The 24,386-nt window shown below is 38.1% G+C and overlaps 1 protein-coding gene across 6 annotated transcripts in view; it reads left to right on the top strand.

The window, feature by feature from the left end:
• Positions 1 to 23,840, top strand: part of LOC306843314 (core-binding factor subunit beta) — a 45,547-nt gene extending 21,707 nt beyond the window's left edge. Inside the window, exons 4-8 of one of the 6 annotated variants that reach the window (XM_079374714.1) lie at positions 15,646 to 15,762; positions 15,848 to 15,943; positions 16,993 to 17,031; positions 17,323 to 17,370; positions 21,538 to 23,840. In XM_079374714.1, coding sequence (XP_079230840.1) covers positions 15,646 to 15,762; positions 15,848 to 15,943; positions 16,993 to 17,031; positions 17,323 to 17,352 — 282 coding nt within the window. In that variant the 3' untranslated portion in view covers positions 17,353 to 17,370; positions 21,538 to 23,840. Of the gene's footprint in view, positions 1 to 15,645; positions 15,763 to 15,847; positions 15,960 to 16,989; positions 17,032 to 17,322; positions 17,371 to 21,537 lie in introns of all 6 variants that reach the window. The other 5 variants (XM_079374718.1, XM_079374716.1, XM_079374717.1 and 2 more) reach the window with 5 other exon arrangements.
• The last annotated feature ends 546 nt before the right edge of the window (positions 23,841 to 24,386 follow it).

The following is a 24,386-nucleotide window of genomic DNA, read 5'->3' as shown; positions in this document are numbered from 1 at the left end:
CCGTGCCATCTGCAGATGCCAACTAAAGCTCTATCATGCAAAAAGGAAGCCATGTGTGAACATGGTCCAGAAGCGCCGTCATGTCTTGTGGGCCAAGGCTCATTTAAAATGGACTGTTTCAAAGTTCTATGGTCAGACGAGTCCAAATTTGACATTCTTGTTGGAAATCATGGACGCTGTGTCCTCCGGGCTAAAGAGGAGGGAGACCTTCCAGCGTGTTATCAGCTTTCAGTTCAAAAGCCAGCATCTCTGATGGTATGGGGGTGCATAAGTGCATATGGTATGGGCAGCTTGCATGTTTTGTAAGGCACTATGAATGCTGAAAGGTATATAAAGGCTTTAGAGCAGGATATGCTCCCCTCCAGATGATGTCTATTTCAGGGAAGGCCTTGTGTATTTCAGCAGGACAATGCAAAATCACATACTGCAGCTATTACAACAGCATGGCTTGTAGTAGAAGAGTCCAGGTGCTGAATTGGCCTGCCTGCTGTCCAGATCTTTCACCTATAGAGAACATTTGGGGCATCATTAAACAAAAAATATGTCAAAGATGAATACAAACTCTTCAGCAGCTGGAAACTTATATCAGGCAAGAATGGGACTAAATTCCAACACCATAACTCCAGAAACTCATAACCTCGATGCCCAGACGTCTTCAAACTGTTTTGAAAAGAAGAGGAGATGCTACACCATGTTAAACATGCCCCCGTCCCAACTATTTTGAGACATCAAATTTGAAATGAGCTCATTTTGTGGATAAAATTAAAAAATTTCTCAGTTTAAACATTTATGTTATCTATGTTCTACTGTGAATAAAATATTGGCTCATGTGATTTGAAGTTCGTTTATTTTTAATTTTATTCAAATAAAAAAATAAAAACATCCCAACATTTCCAGAATTTGGGTTTTATCTCATTTGTTTTATATAGACAGCAAGGTGATTAAATGAAGAGCACTTTTATTTAAGTCCCTTTCATTTTTTTTTCGTAAAAAGTCAGCAATTTGGTTATGAATATTTCTCATCAAATTCTTCTAGGACCACATTTTTTGAGCTACACTTCAGTTTAAAATCTTGGGGTCTTTTTTAATTTTTTTAAAGAAGTCTCTTATGTTCACCACAAGACTGCATAAAGTAAAAATACAGCAAAACACTAAATGTTATTACAATTTAAAATAACAATTTCTATTTGAATACATTCTAAAATGTAATTTATTGGCAAAACTAAATTTTCGTCAGTCATTATTCCAGTCTTCAGTGTCAGATCCTTAAGAAGTCATTCTAATATGTTGATTTGTTGGTAAAAAAACATTTTTTATTATTTTCATTATGCTGAAAGCGTCCAGAAACTGTGATACATTTTTTTCAAGATTCTTTGATGAATAAAATGTTCAAAAGAACAGTATTTATTTGAAATAGAAATCTTTTGTAACATTATAAATATATTTACCATCACTTTTGATCAATTTGATGTTTCATTGCTGAATAAAAGTATTCCATTCTTAAAAAAAACAAAAACAGAATAAGAGTCATACTGACCACAAACGGTAGTGTCCAAACTATCTTGTTTATATATACTACTGTTAACCAAAAGACATCTCATGGATGTCTATTTTTATATCATAAATATCTAAAAAATATCTCAGACATAGTTAATACCTAAATTAAAATTAAAGTGGAGCTCTATTAAGTGTCCTATGATAGTATTTTTTATGCCAATGTTGAAAGAAATAAAATCTAAACTTTGTAAAATAACACTAGAATAGAACTTTCTAAATGTTTTAATCGTATTTTACTTTAATATCCTTATGCTATAACTGTATTTTCATAATGTTTACTTTTTAATTAGCTTTTTTTGTTTTTACTTATTCGCTTTTCGTTTTCAAAATTAATTTATATTAAAATGGCACTAAAACACAACAAATTCCATCCGAGACATCATTTTGTTAAATTTTGTTACTTTGTTAAACTTTCAATGAAGGTATGAAAGTGGAATAGAAGAGAGTTGGTCTTATTTGTGTGTGTTGCCAGATCCTTGTCTGTACCATAACTCTTAATGCATTTCTTTTTTCTTTCGTTTTTCTCTTCAAAGTCCTTTAAAGTGTCCTTTGAATTAGTGCTTTCCAATTAAAGACATCTGCAATGTTTGCTTAAATAGTTGATCCAGTGGGGTGCTGTGTGTGGCCTACACTTTTAATGAAGGCCTCTTTTCCTCTCTCTCTCAATCCCATTCACTCTCTTTTTCTCTCTAAAGAGAAGAAGGCACTTGGCTGCCACCACTGGCTGCTGCGCAAATAACGTTCTGCTAGTTTCATCTCATTTCCTGCATAGATGTGCGGACAATGAAGTAGCCTGAATCAGTAGCACTGTGTGACTTTTGGTATAATAACATATAAATTGCTTGGAGTTAGTGGGTTCGTTTATACTCTTCAAAAAGTCTAGTTTAAGCTCACAAGGCTATGTTCCGATATCTTCATATTATTTGTAAATCTAAGGACGTCTATGTGTGGGGGGCTGCCGTTGCGTTCGTGTTTGAGTGTCATACACCAGGGTGTGGGGGATGTGAGAGCTGACGTTTAGTTTTGAGGAGGAAGTCTGTGGTCAACTAGTTTTCTACGCTCACTTTTTTTTCCCTTCTCCATGTAGCTGTGCTTTAAAAAGTCTGCCTGTCTCTACAGATGTAGAAATCATTTTAGAGGAGAGTGTGTGTGTGTGTGGGAGGCAGGGCTTCGTTTGTGAAGCGTGGGATTCAGGTCCATATGAGAGTACGTTGAAGCCTCCCCTTGCCCCAAAGCACCCTGGGCCAAAGGCCTTGGGTTTGGCCCGCTCGTAAATGAAACCCCTGTGCTAGTCAGGCTAGAAATAGCCCAGCAAAACTGCAAGAACGTGGGACCGCTCATGTATCCAGCAGAAAAACAAACTCGCCCCACTCCACATCTGACATCGCCTTTCAGCTCCTGTTTTCATTTTCTTATTTATTCTGCATTATTTGTTTACCTTTACAAAAATACTTTTTGAGCAGTAAAGACAGAACTCTACAGGCTGGAAACATACTTAGTGTGTCGCCTGAGAAGTATACAACTTGCATGCACACTAGATTGAGAAGCCTCTAATTGGTCACATTGATCATTTCCACATGGCTGTTGGCTGCACATCTGCCACTGATGTGTCCCTTCCCCCCCAGCGTCTTCGTCCTCTTCCTCATGAGCCATTGCTCCCTGGAGAGGTGCACGGTGGGAAACAGGATGTTACCCGCTAGGTGGCATGTCTCGACTCTGCACTTCCTGGTTTCTGGGTCTCACTATCTCTATTTTTGTCTTATCATTGATAGTCTAATTTTGTCTTTTAGCCTGTTTAATGCAAACTCCCACAGGTAGAGTTTATCAGCTTTCCCTGCTGGGTTGATGTCACAGTTCGGCAAAAGCAGTCAGTGGGGGGCTCCTGATAACCAGGACATGCTGTCTATATAATTTCAGAGCCACATTACAAACCTTGTCTGTCAGTTTCTCCCTGCTGACAGGTTTTATATGAGTCAGCATGTAGATATTTGGCTGTGAAATCACAAATTAATTTACTACATGCCTCTACATAACCTCTGGGATACTTAAGTTGATTAATATGTAGTTGAAATTAAAAATAAAGGTAGAGATGGAGTGGTTGTGGGCTGCCGGAAGAATAGTCACATGTGTGAGAAACTTGTGTTGATTGACAGACTAGATGAACAAGCTCCTCCCGAGCTTTCAGTTTAAACTGTTGAAGTTCTTTCGTGTCATATTCATTAGTTTTACTCAATTTGACTTTTTATAGATAAAAATACCTGTTTATAAATAATTATTTTAGCAATATTCCTTGAACAAGAGTGCTGTATTTCCACATGGCTATGATATCTGATGTAAGGAAAATTATATAAACTGTGTTGTTGTTTATACAACAGTTCAGTAAGTAACACTACAATAAACAATAAGTTATTATGGAGTAATTATATTATTCTAGTCACATTATTGTTATAGTTTTTTTGTATGTTTTCGTTCTGCCTGAATCAACATTTTTGAATGAATCAGTAGAATGCATGATTCATTGACTCATTCGCTTGTTTTGCTCCTGAATGAAAAAGTGTTTTAAATACATTTTTTGAAATGTTTAAAAAAATGAGCATCAATTAAGCATACTAGAATGATCATGTGACACTGAAGACTGGAGTAAAAGCTGCTGAAAATTCATCCTTGACATCACACAAATAATTGACATATGAAAACATAAAGAAAGCAGTTATTTATTTTTGGAAATACTGTAAATGAAGCCTTGGGCAGCATAATTTTTCTGCTTCTAACTTTCTGAATTGCTTTGAATCACAACTTCGTTTAATTCCTATTGGTCACTTTATTTCCTGTTATATACACTTTCAAAATGACCGTGTGGTAGCCATAAAAAATTGTGGATAAATATGCAAATCCATGATATTTGAATGCTAGTTGATGCCACGCTCATCTGTTGGGAGTGACTGAACTGCTGACTCACTAACAATCGTATCATAATCTCTATAAATGCATGGTGAGAAATCAGCCCACTACTTACAGATTTCACTTTAGCACAGAGAGACGGTGTGTGTATTTATAGTTAATAAACTTAATTTGCTGTGCATATCTCCCTCATGTCTCAACACACTAGTACGTACATGTAAACTCTGGGGTACGAACATGTTCAGACTGCTCTCTCTGACTGCGCCATTGTTTGCAAGAAAGAAAGAGACTTTGAAGTCGCTCTGACTCAGTCATGGCACAGTGACACAGACAAAAGACATCAGTGAGACCCACATTTTTAAATCGCTACAGGTACGATGACTGTTTACTTAATCTAGCAACTGCAAAGAGAGCCAGACACAGAGGAAAAGAGAGCGATATAGAGGGCAGGAGAGAGAGAGAGAGGTAGATGAACAGATGCATGTAAACCCGTCTGTCTTGTCTGGGGCCTATAGGCTGTATGCAGGGCCCGGGATTGTTTTGGCTGTCTGAATCAAAAGCCTCCGCGGCTGAATTCAATCCCAGTGTTTACTCGTGCTCTCACACACCCTCCCGCCTCTGCTCAGCTCCACAAACACACACAGATCCTCTGTGTCTTATCCTTACAGCTGCCCCACCCAGCACCGCCGTCTACTGTACCTCCACAGTCTTTCCCTTTGACGGCCACCTCTGACATCTCTCACACGTGTTTATTGGCTAAATATGGCCCATGGTCTTTATAGGTCCCAGATTGTAGACTCACTAAGTTGTTTGTAGTGTTTTCTAAATGTTCTTTGAGTTGTAATGTAACTTGCTTTTGCTTTAAATCTAGCATGATTGCTAGCTTTGTTTAATTATATGTTGTGACTTGCTCTTCATATTCATATCATATTCACAGATCTTAGAACATTTTACTATAATGGTGTAATATCATATATATAATAGGTCACACTTTATTTTAGAATCCAATAATTGCCATTAACAAACCATTAACTATGACTTTTGCCTCAATAAACTCCTAATTTGCTGCTTATTAATAGTTAGTAATGTAGTTGTTAAATTTAGGTATTGGGTAGGATTAGGGATGTAGAATATGGACATGCAGAATATGTGCTTTATAAGTACTAAAACAGCCAATATGTTAATAATGAGCCCGGTCTCATGAAAATGCGTATAAATAGTACGCCAAATAAGAACGTATTGATACGCAAAAATGGACTTTGGCATTCATATGATGCGCACGTGTTTGGCGTGCATATGATACGAAATTTGTTGCCGTGCATATGATACGCAGTTTTCATGTACATATGATACGCATCTACCCCACAACCCTAATCCTACCCATCGTGTAGCATATACACGCCAAAGTCCATTTTTGCGTATAAATACCACGAGTTTTTGTTTTTATTTGGCGTATTATTTATATGCACTTTCATGAGATCGGGTTGTATATATCATATATAATACCATATATACAATATACATTTCACAATATTAGTTTTTGTTATATTTTTGACAAAATAAAGCCTTGCTGAGCATAACAGACTTACAAAAACATTATAAAATCTTACCGACCCCAAACTTTTGATTAGTGTATAAACATATCTCAATATATTCTATAATAATTGTTTTTTAATGTCTGATTGTAATTTTTAATTAATGAATAATTGTTCTTTTAATGAATGATTGTTTGTTTTAACTTGCTCCTCTTCTGAATGGACAAGTTTTAGCAAACTTGCGTTTGGTCTGGCTGCATTCTGCTATGTATCGCCCACTTTTCCCATCTAATTAATTCCCAATGGGAAAAAAATCAAGTCCCACCCAACATAGTTTTCTTGTTCAAAAATACATCACATTACACAAGTAAAACTATGAAGAAACAAAGACCTGCAGTCTTCCTAGAGGAACTACTTTAGGACCACATAAACAATTCACAAACACAAGTGAACCACGACTTGGACGTAACTACCCATCCATCCCAGCTCTTTTACCTAGTTCTTCACCAGTCCTCAGGGGGTGGCTTGACTACTCATCACCTTCTAGAAATACCCAATGAAAAACAGCAGAGGAAGAGAGAAAAAGAACTGATTTTCTCATATGTCTGCATTGTTGGCTCGGTCCCAATGAAAACTGTGTGTTTAGGCTGATGGAGTTATGAATGTTCTTTCTGGATGAAACCCAGGAAGGCTTTTTAAATATGTTATTAATGGCTATAAGGCCTGTATTTGTTGGGAGAAGAAACTGTTTGAGTTGGACAGATGAGTGAGCAAAACAATCCGAAATTATAAAAATGCATGTAGGTTCAGATTCGCATTCAGCATTTATTTAAGATGTATGGCCCATTGTGCCGTGCTTCTCAGAAACAGGCGATTTTCCTTTTGTCCCTCTGAGATATCATATTTCTGCTATGTTTGGAAGATGATGTTTTTTTGATTCCTCAGCAGTTTGTTGTAAATGTGCTCTTTAATTACATTGTATAATTTTCCCAGTATTATCTCTACATGAGTATTCACAGTCCGGCATGTTTTCATTTAAAATCACAGTGCGGCTAAGGATATGATTTCATTCAGATCGTTTAGTTAAACAGCTGCAGAGCTGTGCAAGCTTTATTTTTCCTACCTGCATTTTACTGCTGAGGGGGACACAGATCACAGCCTACGGCACATCCTGTAAGGAAACATGGGGAAGGAGTTTCAGGAGGGCAGGTGTGGGGGTGGAAGAGGTAGACGGAGCTGTGCTTGGGAAACCGTTCCAGCGAGGTTGTTTCGAAAGGGAACATAGTCAGAAAAGCCCTTCACTGCTGACAGGAAAGCTGCCGTTTCCTCAGGTGTGAAAACACTGACATGTTTTTTCACATCACTTTTTGGAACTTCATATTTTAACATCTGAGGTGTTTATACACATGGAAATACTTTTTGAAAGATTAAAAGCTTACTTTTTTTTTTTGCAGCAGCAGCAGCCATAATAAATAAAAACAAATTAAATAGTGATATTCTGGATTTTGTTTTTATTTACTGATTTATTTATTTATTTAATGATTCAAGTTTGTATTCCTGTGGGAGCAACACAGCTCTAATGTGCTGTGAACATGCGCTACTGCTACTCCACGACTCTAACAGTAGTGGTTTATTGAATCATTGATTCTAATGAGACTCCTTGTCTCGTGTCTTTGTTATTTACACCTGTAGCACAGTTGTGGTTTATCTTTTGATTTTGGTAAACATTTCATCAGTGTCATTCATAATAGTGGCCTTTAAGTGGTTGCAAAACAGTAAATATCTTCAGGCAAGAGCTACATTGGTGTTTATACATCTGTGATGACTTCACTTTAATGCCATTAAAGTGGCCTTTAACAATCTTCAGTTGAAAATTCAGCTGCGCCTTCTCTGGAATACATTACATTCTAAAATATATTCAAATTTATTTTAAATTGTAATAACATTTCACTGTATTTTTTCAGTATTTTGGATGAAACATAAATGCAACCTTGGTGAGCATAAAATACTTCTTTCAAAAACTTTTAAACATTAGTGTATATTTATTAAACCATGTGCCTTTTTCATGAATAGTAAAAGTTAGTGTTTGATAAGTGAATTGGTGAGCTATATTTATGCTAGACACCATTCACATCAGTGTGGTGAATTTAGTGGGTATGAAACCAGGGCAGAGAGCCGTTTACCCTCTAATCTGACTCCAAAAGCAGTTCCTCCACACACACGGATGCTTAAAGGATGGCAGTAAAGAGCTCATGTTGTGTCTGCTTTGGCAGAGTTTGTTTGTCTGGCAGGTCGCTCCAGCTGTCACCAGCGCCCAGTGGGGGACTTTGAGTATCCAACAACACACTGCAGTGTTCCTGTGTTCCTCTGCTTTTTGGAGCAGCACGGTGGAACTTCGCTCTTATTTGGTGACTCGGGTTGGTTTTGGCGGGTAACGCTGAGGATACGTGCATATGTGTATGCATTTATAGCTGGCCCCTTTCACTGCAGTTACAGAAATAAACAGCACCCACAGACCGACAGACTGCACACTTTTGTCTCAGCCTGGATTCCTCCGTGGCAGAGATGTGATATTCCTGTGGCTCTGAGCCAGACAGACAGTCATATACCCCTGTCTCCACATTCTCAACATCTCTCTCACTCTTTGTCCACCTTGTCTTATACATAGCCCCCCCACCATCCTCTGACTCTCACACACGGATGCAATCATATGTTCGCCCGCGTTGCACTCGTTGGCCATGCTCAGTATAAATAAATTCAGACAGGCTTTGCCTGTCTCTGCATCGGTGTACCCTTACTCTACTACGCTGGCCCCTATAAATAAACACTCTCATCACAGGAAGCAAACATTGGAGGCTGCCCTATACTCTTTGGCTGGGCTGAGACTGAGGTAGGACAGGAAGAAAGAGAAAAAGTTGTAATGGTTACATGTGTGTATGTATATCAAGTTTCAAGTTTATTTGTATAGCGCTTTTTACGATACAAATCATTGCAAAGCAGCTCTACAGGAAATTAAGTTTCCACAATATATTTATATATTTCAGAACCTTAATATATTTAACTTATGGCAAAATTTGGTAATTCTGTTTGTTGTCTGAGCGTTGGCATCCTCTGAGGTCCTCTGAGGGGTTGGCATTATCTTTTCTAAGGGGATCGGTCATCTCAGATCATTTAAGGGTTGGATCCAGACTGAAGCTTCTGTAATTCCTAGTTACCACGGGATGTTAATCCCGTGGCAGAAACAGGGAAACAAATAGAGACATAATTAGCGTAGCTGCTGTTCCATCTAAGCAAAAATGATTTGTTCAACCCAAGCTAAAGAATAATAATAATGTACATTTGATCAGATATAACTGCAGTACAAGATTATAAGATGCATTATGTGAATGCTTGGCTAAAGAGATGTGTCTTTAATCTAGATTTAAACAGAGAGAGTGTGTCTGAACCCCGAACGTTATCAGGAAGGCTATTCCAGAGTTTGGGAGCCAAATGTGAAAAAGCTCTACCTCCTTTAGTCGACTTTGCTATCCTAGGTACTACCAAAAGTCCACAGTTTTGCGACCTTAGGGAGCGGGTTGGATTGTAGCGTGGTAGAAGACAAGGTATGTACGCAGGAGCTAAACCATTTAGGGCCTAATAGGCAGTGCAGAGACTGTAAAATTGGGGTAATATGATCATATTTTCTTGACCTGGTAAGAACTCTAGCCGCTGCATTTTGGATTATCTGTAGCTTGTTTATTGAAGATGCAGGACAACCACCTAGCTGTGCATTACAATAGTCCAGTCTAGAGGTCATGAATGCATAAACTAGCTTTTCTGCATCAGAAACAGGTAGCATGTTTCGAAGCTTGGCAATGTTTCTAAGATGGAAGAATGCTGTTTTTGTAACATGGGAAATATGATTTTCAAAGGACAAGTTGCTGTCTAATATAACACCCAGATTGTTGACTTTAGAGGATGTAACAGTGCATCCATCTAGTTGCAAATTGTAATCCAAGAGATTCTGTGTACTGTTTTTTGGTCCAATAAGTAATATCTCTGTCTTATCTGAATTTAATCATCCAATCTTTTAAATTTTTTACAAAATCTATTAGCTTAGTTTAGAAGTTTCATCTGGTCTTGTTGAAATATATAGTTGAGTATCATCAACATAACAATGAAAACTAATCCCGTATTTTCTAATAATATTACCAAGAGGCAACATGTATATTGAAAATAGCAGAGGACCTAGGACAGATCCTTGTGGTACTCCATACTTTACTGGTGATAATTGAGATGACTGCCCATTTAAATGAACAAAGTGGTAGCGATCGAACAAGTAGGATCTAAACCATCTTAAAGCCTGCCCTTGCATACCAGTATAGTTTTGTAATCGATCTATGAGTATGTCATGGTCTATAGTGTCGAACGCAGCACTAAGATCAAGTAATACTAGCAATGAGATACAGCCTTGGTCTGAAGCAAGAAGCAAGTCATTTGTAATTTTAACAAGTGCAGTTTCCGTACTATGGTGAGTCCTGAAACCTGACTGAAATTCTTCATAGAGATAATTTTTTTGCAAGAAGGAGCACAATTGAGCAGACACAACTTTTTCTAAAATTTTAGACATAAACGGAAGATTTGAAATGGGTCTGTAATTTGCCAGTTCATTAGAATCTAGTTGTGGTTTCTTAATAAGAGGCTTAATAACCGCCAGCTTGAATGGTTTTGGGACATGACCTAAAGATAACAATGAGTTAATAATATTGAGAAGCGGTTCTTCTTCTACAGGTAACAACTCTTTCAGTAGTTTAGTGGGTACAGGATCTAATAAACAGGTTGTTGGTTTAGATGCACTGGTAAGTTTATTTAGCTCTTCCTGTCCTATCGTTGTAAAGCACTGCAGTTTTTCTTTGGGTGCGATGAATGAAGCTGAAATACGAGACGCAGTGGAATCTACATTTGATATTGTATTTATGATGTTATCTATTTTATCAGTAAAGAAATTCATTACTATTAAACTGTGAGGGAATATTTAGATCGGGTGGGTTCTGTTTATTTGTTAATCTAGCCACTGTGCTAAATAAAAACCTTGGATTGTTTTGGTTATTATCTATGATTTTGCGGATATGCTCTACCCTGGCAGCTTGTAGAGCCTGTCTATAGCTGGAAATACTGTTTTTCCATGCAATTCTAAAAACTTCCAAGTTAGTTTTTCTCCATTTGCACTCAAGATTACGAGTTTCTTTCTTGAGAGAATGGGTATAACTGTTGCACCATGGCGCAGTACGTTTTTCTCTAACGTTTTTCAATTTGAGGGGGGCAACAGCTTCTAATGTATTAGAGAAGATAGTGCCCATGTTGCTTCGTCTAGTTCATGTGTATTTATGGTTACACAGAGCAGTTGAGATAGATCAGGCAGGTTATTTGTGAATCTGTCTTTGGTGGCTGGAACAATAGTTCTGCCCGGACGATAACGCGCAGCCATATAATTAATATTAGTAATACGCAGCATGCACGATACAAGGAAATGATCAGTAACATCATCACTTTGAGGTATGATATCTATATCGGTAAGATCAATTCCATGCGATATAATTAAATCTAGCGTATGATTAAAACGATGAGTGGGCCCGGTGACGTTTTGCTTGACTCCAAAAGAGTTTATTAGGTCAGTAAACGCAAGTCCTAATGCATCATTTGTATTATCAACATGAATGTTAAAATCTCTGACAATTAGCACTTTATCAACATTAACTAATAGATCTGAGAGGAAATCTGCAAATTCTTTTAGGAAATCTGTATATGGCCCTGGTGGTCTATACACAGTAGCCAGAGCAAGAGATAGGAGAGATTTCTTTTGCATATCTAACAGTGTAACATTAAGCAGAAGTATTTCGAATGAGTTAAACCTCCTGTATCCTGTTTTATGAGTAACATTGAGAATATCACTATATATTGTTGCCACACCACCGCCACGACCAGTTTGACGGGGCTCATGTTTATAACAGTAGCTTGGTGGAGTAGACTCATTTAGACCAAAATATTCATTTGTTTTAAGACAGGTTTCGTTCAGGTAGAGTACATCAAAATTATTATCTGTGATCATTTAATTTACAATAACTGCTTTGGGTGCGAGTGATCTAATGTTTAGGAGCCCAAGCTTTAAAAATTGTTTTTGTTCATTTATTTTGCGTTCTTCTGGTTTAATCACGATCAGATTTTTTCTAGATCCTGCATTAAATTTATATTTTGACCTCGCTATTCGGGGAACAGACACAGTCTGTATAGATTGGACAACGCAAGTACTTCTATCTTTTAAGTGGGTAGAACAAAAGTCATCATAGCAGTTATTTGAGAATTGGCTTACTAGTCAGATGGAGCGTAGCGTCCTGGAGATGCTGTCCGACAGGAGTTCCGCTCCGACTCTGCTGGGGTGCAGGCCATCAGCACGGAAAAGCCTAGGACGCTCCCAGAAAAGATTCCAATTATTAACGAAGAGCAGTTTCTGTTCTTTACACCATGACAATAACCATTCGTTTAAAGAAAAAAGTCTACTGAACCTTTCGTGTCCTCGTCGATACGTGGGAAGCGGTCCTGACACGATGATCGTCGTCGCGGGCGATGTGCTTCGTACCGTTTCGATCAGACTCCTGAAGTCCCTCTTCAGTGTCTCCGTCTGCCGCAGCTTGGTGTCGTTAACCCCCGCATGCAGCACGACAGCGCTGATGCTCTCATCGCCCTTCAGGATCGTGGGTATCTGCACAGAAACATCTGGGAAGATTGCGTCCTGGGTGCACAGGGCCTGTACAGAGAAACACACAGAGTAGAGGTGGTGGGAGTGTTAGTAGCGTGCTGTATACTTACCCCGGACTTGTGAGCATCAGCCCGGGATGTTTCCAGCGCGGCTCTCTGCTCTCTTAGCTGGGCTTGCTTCTCCACCAGGTTGCGGATCTGCTTCTCCACGGCCTCCAGCTCCAGCTGCACCAAATGCAGCTCGAATGTTTCCTCACCTGCACTCAAAGGTAGACACAAATCCGCCATTTAAGCAAGTAACAGTGAAACAATGGTAATGTGTGTGAATAGAGTATTAGCAATGTAAGCGAGATTAGCGGCAGCCACGCTGCCGATGCTAACGGGCTATAAACTAATAGCAGACTCGAGAAATCAAAATAAAACTAGTGATAACAAGGCGCTCTGATTGGTTTTGTTTTAAAATGCTATAGGGGATATACAGGTCCTTCTCAAAAAATTAGCATATTGTGATAAAGTTCATTATTTTCTGTAATGTACTGATAAACATTAGACTTTCATATATTTTAGATTCATTACAACACAACTGAAGTAGTTCAAGCCTTTTATTGTTTTAATATTGATGATTTTGGCAAACAGCTCATGAAAACCCAAAATTCCTATTTCAAAAAATTTGCATATCATGAAAAGGTTCTCTAAACGAGCTATTAACCTAATCATCTGAATCAACTAATTAACTCTAAACACCTGCAAAAGATTCCTGAGGCTTTTAAAAACTATCAGCCCGGTTCGTTACTCAAAACCGCAATCATGGGTAAGACTGCCGACCTGACTGCTGTCCAGAAGGCCATCATTGACACCCTCAAGCAAGAGGGTAAGACACAGAAAGAAATTTCTGAACGAATAGGCTGTTCCCAGAGTGCTGTATCAAGGCACCTCAGTGGGAAGTCTGTGGGAAGGAAAAAGTGTGGCAGAAAACGCAGCACAACGAGAAGAGGTGACCGGACCCTGAGGAAGATTGTGGAGAAGGACCGATTCCAGACCTTGGGGGACCTGTGGAAGCAGTGGACTGAGTCTGGAGTAGAAACATCCAGAGCCACCGTGTACAGGCGTGTGCAGGAAATGGGCTACAGGTGCCGCATTCCCCAGGTCAAGCCACTTTTGAACCAGAAACAGCGGCAGAAGCACCTGACCTGGGCTACAGAGAAGCAGCACTGGACTGTTGCTCAGTGGTCCAAAGTACTTTTTTCGGATGCAAGCTAATTTTGCATGTCATTCGGAAATCAAGGTGCCAGAGTCTGGAGGAAGACTGGGGAGAGGGAAATGCCAAAATGCCTGAAGTCCAGTGTCAAGTACCCACAGTCAGTGATGATCTGGGGTGCCATGACAGCTGCTGGTGTTGGTCCACTGTGTTTTATCAAGGGCAGGGTCAATGCAGCTAGCTATCAGGAGATTTTGGAGCACTTCATGCTTCCATCTGCTGAAAAGCTTTATGGAGATGATTTCATTTTTCAGCACGACCTGGCACCTGCTCACAGTGCCAAAACCACTGGTAAATGGTTTACTGACCATGGTATTACTGTGCTCAATTGGCCTGCCAACTCTCCTGACCTGAACCCCATAGAGAATCTGTGGGATATTGTGAAGAGAAAGTTGAGAGACGCAAGACCCAACACTCTGGATGAGCTTAAGGCCGCTATCGAAGCATCCTGGGCCTCCATAACATCTCAGCAGTGCCACAGGCTGATTGCCTCCATGCCACGCCGCATTGAAGCAGTCATTTCTGCAAAAGGATTCCCGACCAAGTATTGAGTGCATAAATGAACATAATGGCCATTCTTTTATTGGTCGGATGAAATATGCAAATTTTTTGAGATAGGATTTTTGGGTTTTCATGAGCTGTATACCAAAATCATCAATATTAAAACAATAAAAGGCTTGAACTACTTCAGTTGTGTTGTAATGAATCTAAAATATATGAAAGTCTAATGTTTATCAGTACATTACAGAAAATAATGAACTTTATCACAATATGCTAATTTTTTGAGAAGGACCTGTATTCACACAGTATAGAAATGAAAATGATAGTGTATAAAATTGTTTTTAAGATAGAAAATAGACGATAAAGAATCAACTTGATGGAGCTCAAACTCAAAACACGCAGTCACAAATCAGCCTCAGAGAACACAAATATATCCAGTTTTGAGGCTAGCAGTAACTTCCACTGAATAACTCACAAAGTGTTTTACAATTCAAATGAACCATTGTATGGCCGGGTGTGACGTTGAGAGGGGGTTTTCAAATGCGGCTACAACTGTGGAGTAGGTGGTTATGGCATTTCACCTGTTCCAAAGGCTTGTTGTTTCTGTGTAGGTGGATTTATTGGAGAGTTAGTTATATCTGTGGCATATAGTAGTCTATAGAAGAATCAGTGACAATAAGAGCATGTAAGATAAAGAAAAGGAAAATTATTTTAAAAGTTTAAAATGCATGTGCCAGGTTCTTAGAAATGTAGTCTTTTCCTTTCCCTATGTTATAAAAAGTCAAATGATCTGATATTTTAAGACATTTATTAATTGATAGTTAGAGTCCATATTTATGTATTTTTTACATGTTATTAATTTTTTTGTTATATAATATACATATATTTAAAAGATGGTCTAATATTTAAAAAAAAAAAAATTCCAATCAGTTAATTGATACGGACTAAACAAATGTGTGGCATGTCATTGATTCACATCACTCGGGCATTAGACCATTTTTCTTGTAATTTCCCTACTAAATATACTCTGAAAATTCAACAAAAATCTTCAGGTTCTTTCTCATGTTTTTTTTTTTTTTTTTTTTTTTTTTTGCAAGATATTGTGCTATGCATATGTCATAATAACCATTACAACTATGTGTTTGTGTATGTGTGCAGGTTTATCTGAAGGCTCCTATGATCTTGAATGGAGTGTGTGTGATCTGGAGAGGCTGGATTGATCTTCAGCGTCTGGATGGGATGGGTTGTCTGGAATATGATGATGAGAGGGCACAGGTACAGACAAAATGTGTTTCATGCCTTATGTACATCAGAAATTATTGACCACTGCTTGGCTTCCTGTCTTTTTGTGTTTATACAGCAAGAGGATGCTCTAGCCCAGGCAGCCTTTGAGGAAGCCCGCAGAAGAACCCGTGATTTTGAGGACAGGGATCGCTCGCACCGTGAGGACATGGAGGTGAGAGCTGGAGTGAGTGAGGATGTGTGTATGAGTATGTGAAGTTTCGATCAGTTAGTGCATGCTGAAAATCCGATATGTTCTTACGTTTAAAGGCGTTCACTTCTGAGTGTGTGTGTGTGTGTACTATGTGTGTGCATATGTGTACATGTGTTTTCCACTTGTGCATGTACAATACTTCTGTATGTGCTTTTTATGCATAATCTTTACCTAATTTCTCTTGCTAATATTTTGATTGACAGCCACTGCCAAAATATTTGATGCTTTAAGGAGCAGTTCACTGAAAATGCAATTTTTTGTTAGCTCCCGAGCAGGCAGATGATTAAGTGGTGCCACCGGCATCTTTTCTCATGGGTCAAGCTAAAGTGGTAGGGTTAATCTCACAAAATCATGTCTAGATCATATCTCACCCCAAAATAAAAACATAATATTTTGCATAAAGGAAATGAAGCCTATTATTAGGACATTTCTGCAATGTCACATTATTTATTCATGACAATTAAGCACATTTTCCCTAAAATATGTCATTACTGTAATGCATCCGGACATTTGACTTTTGAGGGATTTTTTTTGTAATTATTATTATTCTCATAGATGATTAATATTTTAAGAAATTGTTGAAGTGCAGTTTTTTTATAAGGCGAAATCAGAGTACAAGTGATATCTAAATATGTTTATATTAATTAAACTATATATATATATATATATATATATATATTATTATGTGATTACTTGTCATGGGAATAATGTAATTATTTATTTTTTAGCATCCTTGATTTTGTAATAAAATCAATTAAACCTAAAGGTTCCATTAATTCTTACTAAACAGCATTTCAACATGAAAATGACTATCTCTGAAAGTCTTTGACATTTTTACATGAAAACAGTAGTTGCGAATTCTGTCTCCTTTCCAAATTGCACTGCAGGAGCAGGTAAATAAATGCCACCTCAACAACATTTCTGTCTGTTCCCTGATGTCTTGAGAGCTCTTGACGTAGCTAAACAGCTTGTCTGGGGCAATACTGATTTGATCACTTGTCATTTAGCAGATGCCGATGGCACAGCTCAGTCATTTAATAACTCAGGAGGTAAGACAACAATTTAGGATTTTATGTAGTGAACTGCTGCCTTGATTTTCTGTTTACTATAAATCATTCAGAACAAAAGCATAATGAAGAAGGGCATGTGTGTTTCTTAGGATTTTGTATGTTTGCATGCATATGTGTGAGTTTGTGTACGTGTAAGCTATTGAAGTGCTTTACTTGTTTACTCATGGCTTAGTGCATGAAGTGTCTTTGCATTGTAAGTCCTCAAATATAATCATTCTACAGTCAATCCAAACTGCAATCTTAAGATGAAAACCAAATTGTGTTTTTTAGGACCCTGTGGCATCAAAAATCTGGGACTGATGGCCTTCAAGGACCAGGGTCTGTCTCCTCTGCTTCTCTCTATCCTTGTGTCATGCACTAAACCGTGTCTGTCTGTAAGTGTGTGTACGTGAGTGTGTGTTTCACAAGAGCATTTGCATGAAAGAGCATCTCTGTGTCTTTATGTATTCTACTCTGTGTGTGTGTGTATGTGTGTGTGTGTGTGTGTTTACTGTGTCTGTATGTGTTAGTGGGTACTGTAGGTGTGTGTTTCTATAAACGAGTGAGATTTCAGGCTTCTATAAGCAACTTTGAGCTGCGAGTCTAATACAGCAATCGCTAAAAAACGTTCTATCGGCGTGAGAGACCCCAGCTCGCTCTTCTCAGACCTCTGTAATGGAGACCAGATTTCTATCCCAAGATTCCTCACTGCCCCGCCCACCCACTCCCCTGCTGCAAAGCCCTCTGGGAGCTCTCAGACACAGCTTGGCAGCACATGACCAGAAAGATTCCCCTTATGAACCGCCGCCTTTATATTCCTCCCTCCTAATCTACACCCTCAGGCGTTCCTTTGCACACTCTTCATCCTCTCTTCCAAAATCAATCATGCCAAGGTCTCTTTTTTAAATAGATCTGGCTGCTTATGAAAATCAAATTTCTTACTCATTGCAGTCAGGCGATCTGTGACTCATGGGCCAAATGTTTTCCCTCAAAGCTCAAAGTCACTGTGAGCGGTGGAAAAATGAAACCCTGTAATTATTCTATAATTCATGCTTTCTCATCCCAGCAGTGTGGAGTCTGACCCTCGTTCAGAGCTTGTTTTCGAGCTGCACTGCTTTATTTTGGAAAGCGAATAACACTTGAGCTAGGATCGAACCTCTAGCCTTTGCGTTACATATTGTACGACGCAGCATAGTTGAGGACAAATATTAATCTCCACGATGCATAGGAACAGCATTTTAACATTATAAATGTATTTACTGTCACACTTGAGCAATTTAATGCATCCCTGCTTAATAAAAGTATTATTTCTTTTAAAAATTCTTACTACCTCCAAACTTTTAAATGGTAAGCACTTAAAAATTCCAAAAAGGAATCATTTTTGTTTCCCCAAAGAACATTTCAATGAAAAGATCTGAAAATAACAATTTTTTTCTCACTGAAAAGAACATTTTAATAATCTAAAGAAACTTTTCCACTAAAAACCTTGTGTTTAATGCAAAGGTTCTATGGATGTTCAGAACCCATCAGAACCTTTATTTTTAATCGTGTAGTACATAAATAATACTGCAGTTCAACCAAATTGTCTTTATCCTCATTCAGAGCTTGTTTTCGAACTGTGTGGTTCTGTCGGCTTTATTTTGGAAAGCGAATAATACTCGAGTTCGGATCGTACCTTGAGCCTTCACGCTGTACAATGGTCACATAGCTGTGGTCAAATCTCAAACTCCATCATCTGTAATTCGATAAAAACCAGCACAATAGCAGTCTGGATCAGAAGAAAGCCAGCGTTTTCTGGGAAAGTGGGCCAGGTTCGTTTCGAAAGGACGAACAATGCATTTACAGACTTCAAAATCACTTATGACCTCACCGAGAGACAAAAAGGAACATTCGCTGTGCGTAAACACTTACTTGTTCTCTCGGCGTGTCTTAATGCGGTTGCCTCACTGTTTGTCTATGCAGGGAGTCCAAGGGGGCGAATCAAAGCTGAAAGATATCGAAGAGTGTAATGGCCTTCTGCGTGATAGATGCTAAAGAGATGGATGAAAAATAGATAGGCCATTTTTCATGAAACCCAGGCCTTTACTGCAGGTGGGATTAGAGCATGAGTGATGTTGGGCCAGTGAAAGTATTAATATATCATTAGTATTGATCTTTTTCATTAGCAGCGCTGTCTGCCCAGCAAAATCTAAGCACTATTGACTTGTGGTACAGGAGAGTGCTTCAGCTGGGCTCCGTATGATCGATGCTGCGTCCTCTCATCCACACAAACACACTTTTTCAAAGCTTAAATACTACAGAGCAAATATAGAAATGCTTTTTGTGCTTTATAAAACCCTATAGATATATATAAAACATCTGGTTTTGTGCAGCATTTTTATTATTTACTGCCCTGCTGGAAAAAAAACACAAAAAACACTTAAACTTAAACCTATCTGGTTTGTTGGGATTGCCTGGTCAGCCTGGCCTGTTGGCTGGTTTTTACAGGGGTTTTAGGTATTTTTCAGCTGGTTATGGTGGTAGAACATCTGGCTGCCCAGCAACTTATGAGACCAGCTGAAATCAGCTAAGACCAGCAAACCAGTTTGTGTTGGTTTAAGCATTGTTTTCTTCTTCTTCTTCTTCAGCAGGGTAATATTTAATAAAAATTATTGTCTCATATCACGTTTGTTTTAAAATATAAAAATACATAAGCAACAAACATTTCAGAAATAATAGGAATAAAAGAAAAATTATATATATATATATACATATATTACTTTTTTGTCATAGAAATGTTATTGTTGCAAAATGCTTTTTAAAAAATAAAACAGGGGAGGAAATACATACATGTTCGCATATATATATATATATATATATATATATATACTTCTAAAGTAAGAAAAAGATGTTCACCAAGGCTCATAATAAATACAGTAAAAAAATAATATTGTCAAATATTATTACAAATTAGAATAACTTTTGTCTATCTTAATTTATTGTAAAATGTAATTTATTCTTGTGATGGCAAAGCCGAATTTTTAGCAGTCATTACTCCAGTCTTCTGTGTCAAACGATCATTCAGAAATCATTTTAATATGCTGATTTGGTGCTCAAGTAACATTTTTATCAATGTTGACAACAGTTGTGCTATTTAATTTTTTTGTGTGTAAACCGTGATATATATATATATTATTTTCTGAATTCTTTGAGTACAAAGTTCAAAAGAACAGCATTTATTTGAAGCAGATATCTTTTGTAACATTATAAATGTCTTTACTGTCACACTTACATTAATTCAGTTAGCAGATACTTTTATCCAAAGCGACTTACAAATGAGGAATACAACAAGCGATTCATCATAAAGAAGCAATTTAATGCTGGGAAAAAAACAAAAAAAACAAATCTGGTTACACTTTATTTCGATAGTCCACTTTAGACATTCTACTAACTATAAGTAACTTTGTAACTACATGTCAACTAATTCTCATTAATTTGCACCTACATGTCTACTAACTCTCAGTAGGGCAGGTTTAGGGTTAGTAGAATAAGTTGACATATACTTGCAAAGTTTCTAATACTCAGTATGTTGTATGTTGTGGACCCATCAAAATAAAGTGTTAGAAGATATTAAGCAGGCAGTCTACTAATACTCTAATGACTGCTAGTTGACATGTAGTTGCAAAGTTACTTACTGTTAGTAGAATGTCTAAAGTGGACTATCGAAATAAAGTGTTACCAAAAATCGTTCTCATCTCAAACCTTTGAACGGTAGTGTATAAATAACGTCACTAGACAAATACATTTAATTCTGCAGTCCATCGAAATCATCTAGCTAAAGCGTATTGTTTACAGTGAGTTTATGCACCAGACTGCTTTGTTGATGTGCGTATGACAGCTATAACAGCTTCATCTGTTAATGCGTACACTTAAAGATGGGATTCCCAGACGTCGGGTCGAGTTTAAACAGCCTTGCATAGCTCTAGGGTTAGAACGTGCTATAATCGCCAGTTCCACAGATGATGACCTCACACTATGTGAGATACTCTATGTCTGCCTCTTCGTCTATCTTTCTCTCACCGTCTGCCTGTCTGTCTGTCCGTCCGTCTGCCCTGTCTGTGCTCAGACATCTATGTCAGAGAGAGATTTAGACATAGGCACATAAACATATGTATCTGTGACAAGGCCATCAGTCATATCTTTATTTTTAAGGCTAGTGATTTGAAGACTCTTCCCCCTGACTAATGACTAATGTCTGCCATTTCAACCAAAAAAAGCAGCTCAATTTTTAGCGTCTAGACTGAAGTTGATCTATGCCGTCCCCTGCTGGACACAAAGAGCAATTGCATGTTTCCTGCAACCTATTACTGGTATTGTGTTTGTTAGTTTGAGAACTAACATGTGAGCGACTCAAGCATAGCACAACCATTTTAACTGTATTCTGTCTCTGTCTCGGTTTGTTTGTTGGGTTGTGTGGGTGTTTGTGCACGTTTTTGCATGTGTGACTGTGTGTGTGTGATGACCCAGCCCAGGCGACAGCAGGACCCCAGCCCTGGCTCCAACATGGGCAACACTGATGATCACAAGATGCGCTAGCGGCATTCACCGAAGTGGGCAGGGATAGGGTCATAAGACCTCCAACACCACGGCAATCTCATCTCCTGATGCCTTGTTTATCAAAGGACAGACCAAAGTCCACACCGGTGGGGATTTTCGGATGGGATGTTTGGTGAAGGGGCTGGGTGGGTTGGGCTGGGCTGGTATTGATGTGAGTCAGAGATTCATTCGCATTTGATATAGTCCCTCGTTTCTTCTTGGGATTTTTGCACTATGTGATACGTTCAGTTTAAGTCCCCCATATCGCCTTTCGGCATGCATGGTTTTCCTACCTATGTTTGCTCTTGTACCCCCTATGCAAGACATCTTATTTTATCCTATTGTAATGAAATGGCATTTTTTAATTATTTTATTCGTATTGTGTGTGAAAGTCAGGAAGTTTACTTTTTGTATGTTCATTTCCTCTATATATCTGACATGTCTGTCCTTGTGCTTCGTAGGAAAAACTAGTAAACGTCACTAGGTAGATTTGTGCAGTAGAAGTAGAATTAGTTTTTTTATGTCTAAAATCAAGAAAGAGGCTGCTGATGTTGTGAACCAGGAGGTCTTTTCTTCTACCATTCTTCTCCATGTGCTCTGCCTTCCACTCTCTTCCTGTAACAGTCAGTTGAAGCATGCTATGTACGTGAACTGAGAAGCAGGAAGTGAATATTGAGGTCAGTGTTACTCTGAGTGTACTCTACACAAAATGAGGCAGAGATTCAGTTTTTCACCCTACATCTGCTTTTTCTTTTATTAACGTCAATGTTTTACCCATTTAGTTTCTTTTAAGCAGTGTTTTGCTGCACAGGCTGATTTATTCAGGAATTCTTAAAATTTATAATTTTTTTCTGTCATTGAAGATAATTCTCCAAAATGGAGAGTTTTTCACTTCGTAAAATATTACTACATTATTTCCCTCTCTGTTTTCTTTAGTTTTTAATGAGATTTTGACATTAAAACTCCCTCCATTCTTATAAAACCAGGTGAATTTGTGCAATTTACAATATATACCAGATATGACTTTTTTTAACACTCAGATAGGAGTCGTAAAGAAAAATTGACAGTAATATTACTAACTCTGTCACTTCCAGACAATTCCTGAACATTTTTACATCTGCCTTTGTTATTATATATGCAAGTAAGTATAATCATAAAACTGGGATAAACATTATTCTCCACCGGGTCAAATAGAGGACATTAGTGTGCCCTTTGGTCAAAGGTCCTAATCTGTTTAAGATGATTTAGTGCTTTGGGACAGTCAGTGCAGTTGGATTGGATGTTAGTTGTTAAAGGAAAATCAGTGATAAAGGGAAAGGAAAGTAGGGAAGGAAAGACGGGTTAGAAACCAAGTTACTCTATCTTTAAAGCTTGTAACAGAACAAGAACATGACATAAACAGAATCACAAATTGCCATCCGATGACATTTAATTTTGAACATAATATTTAACAATGCATCGTTTCTATGTTGCTTTTTATTTACCACATCCAATGGTAAGGATTTAAGGCCAATAATTTTTTTTGGGTGGGATGCTGAAGTCAGAAGGTACGGCCTACCTCTAGCTTAAACCAAATAATCACAAATGAGACCTTATTTATAGAGAGCAAGTTCATGTGTTGAGGAAAATCTATTGTTGGTTTAGTAGAACGTTAAAGCTTTATATAGTTGGAGTGGGCTTTCATACCACACAATGGTCAGAGACTGGGCACCAGGAGGTTATTGAGGTCTGGATATATTTTGAATATGCCAGAGACAGAGAACTTGACCAAACCAGAGTCTGCAAAACAGTCCTGTTTTAATTAGTCTCGCAGATCAACTTACTGCCACTAGGTGTGTCTTATGCTGTGTATCAAAGAAGTAACCTTTGCTGGCCCTCTGTTTGTTTCTCTCTCACCCCTTTACTTAATGCTGGCATTAAGGGAAAATACAGTACACACCAGGTAGTGGATGGCTCTTTTTTAATGAATGAATAAATAAAATGTTTATTTTCTTAATTGTTTTAAGTTATTGATGCAGGTGTACGTTTGTTTCATTATCAGGTTCCGCTATGATGAAATGTGTATTTCTGTATTGATATTGCTTTCCTTTTCCCCTTTGCCCCCCTAAAGAAGTGGGAATGCTTTTATATGGTCTTTGGTTTTAGCTCTTTTTCTGTTTTTAATTTTAAGCAAGGAGGACTGTTAACTGAAGTGTTATGTTTGATTTGTTTCTTAATAAACTTGTTACAAACTGTATTCTCATTCATTGTGTGTGTTTGTGTGTGTATATTTTTTAGTAATGGGAAAATTCATTTTTCTGTCACAAAGCAGATCATGTGCACATTAAATTACCATTTTGTGCCCTAAATTATTGCTTCACACATCAATTTATGTTTATTCAAAAAGGTAGTTCCACAATGTAAGTACATGTAGCGTGTACCAAGGACACCTTAAAAAATAATGTTTCATTATTCATTAAAGGTCCCATGACATGCTGTTTTTTGGATGCTTTTATATAGGCCTAAGTGGTCCCTAGTCCTGTATCTGAAGTCTTTTTCCCGAAATTCAGCCTTGGTACAGAATTTCAGCCACTACAAGCCAGTCCCAAAATGAGCTTTCCTTAGGACAAGCCATTTCTGTGTCTGTAGCTTTAAATGCTAATGACGAGGAGAGAGGTGGAGGGTGGGTGTGGCCTGCAGTTTACTGCCACGGTACCATGTGCTAATGTTGACAGTGGATGTACGACAATGGCTCGTAGACACACAGTCGTTCAAGCGTTTCAGTTTGACCCAGAATCTGA

The sequence above is a fragment of the Barbus barbus genome (assembly GCF_936440315.1).
Source record: "Barbus barbus genome assembly, chromosome: 23".
Classification (NCBI taxonomy): Eukaryota; Metazoa; Chordata; class Actinopteri; order Cypriniformes; family Cyprinidae; genus Barbus; species Barbus barbus.
The sequence above is the reverse complement of the archived record's forward strand: the minus strand, read 5'-3'. Positions and strand labels throughout refer to the sequence as shown.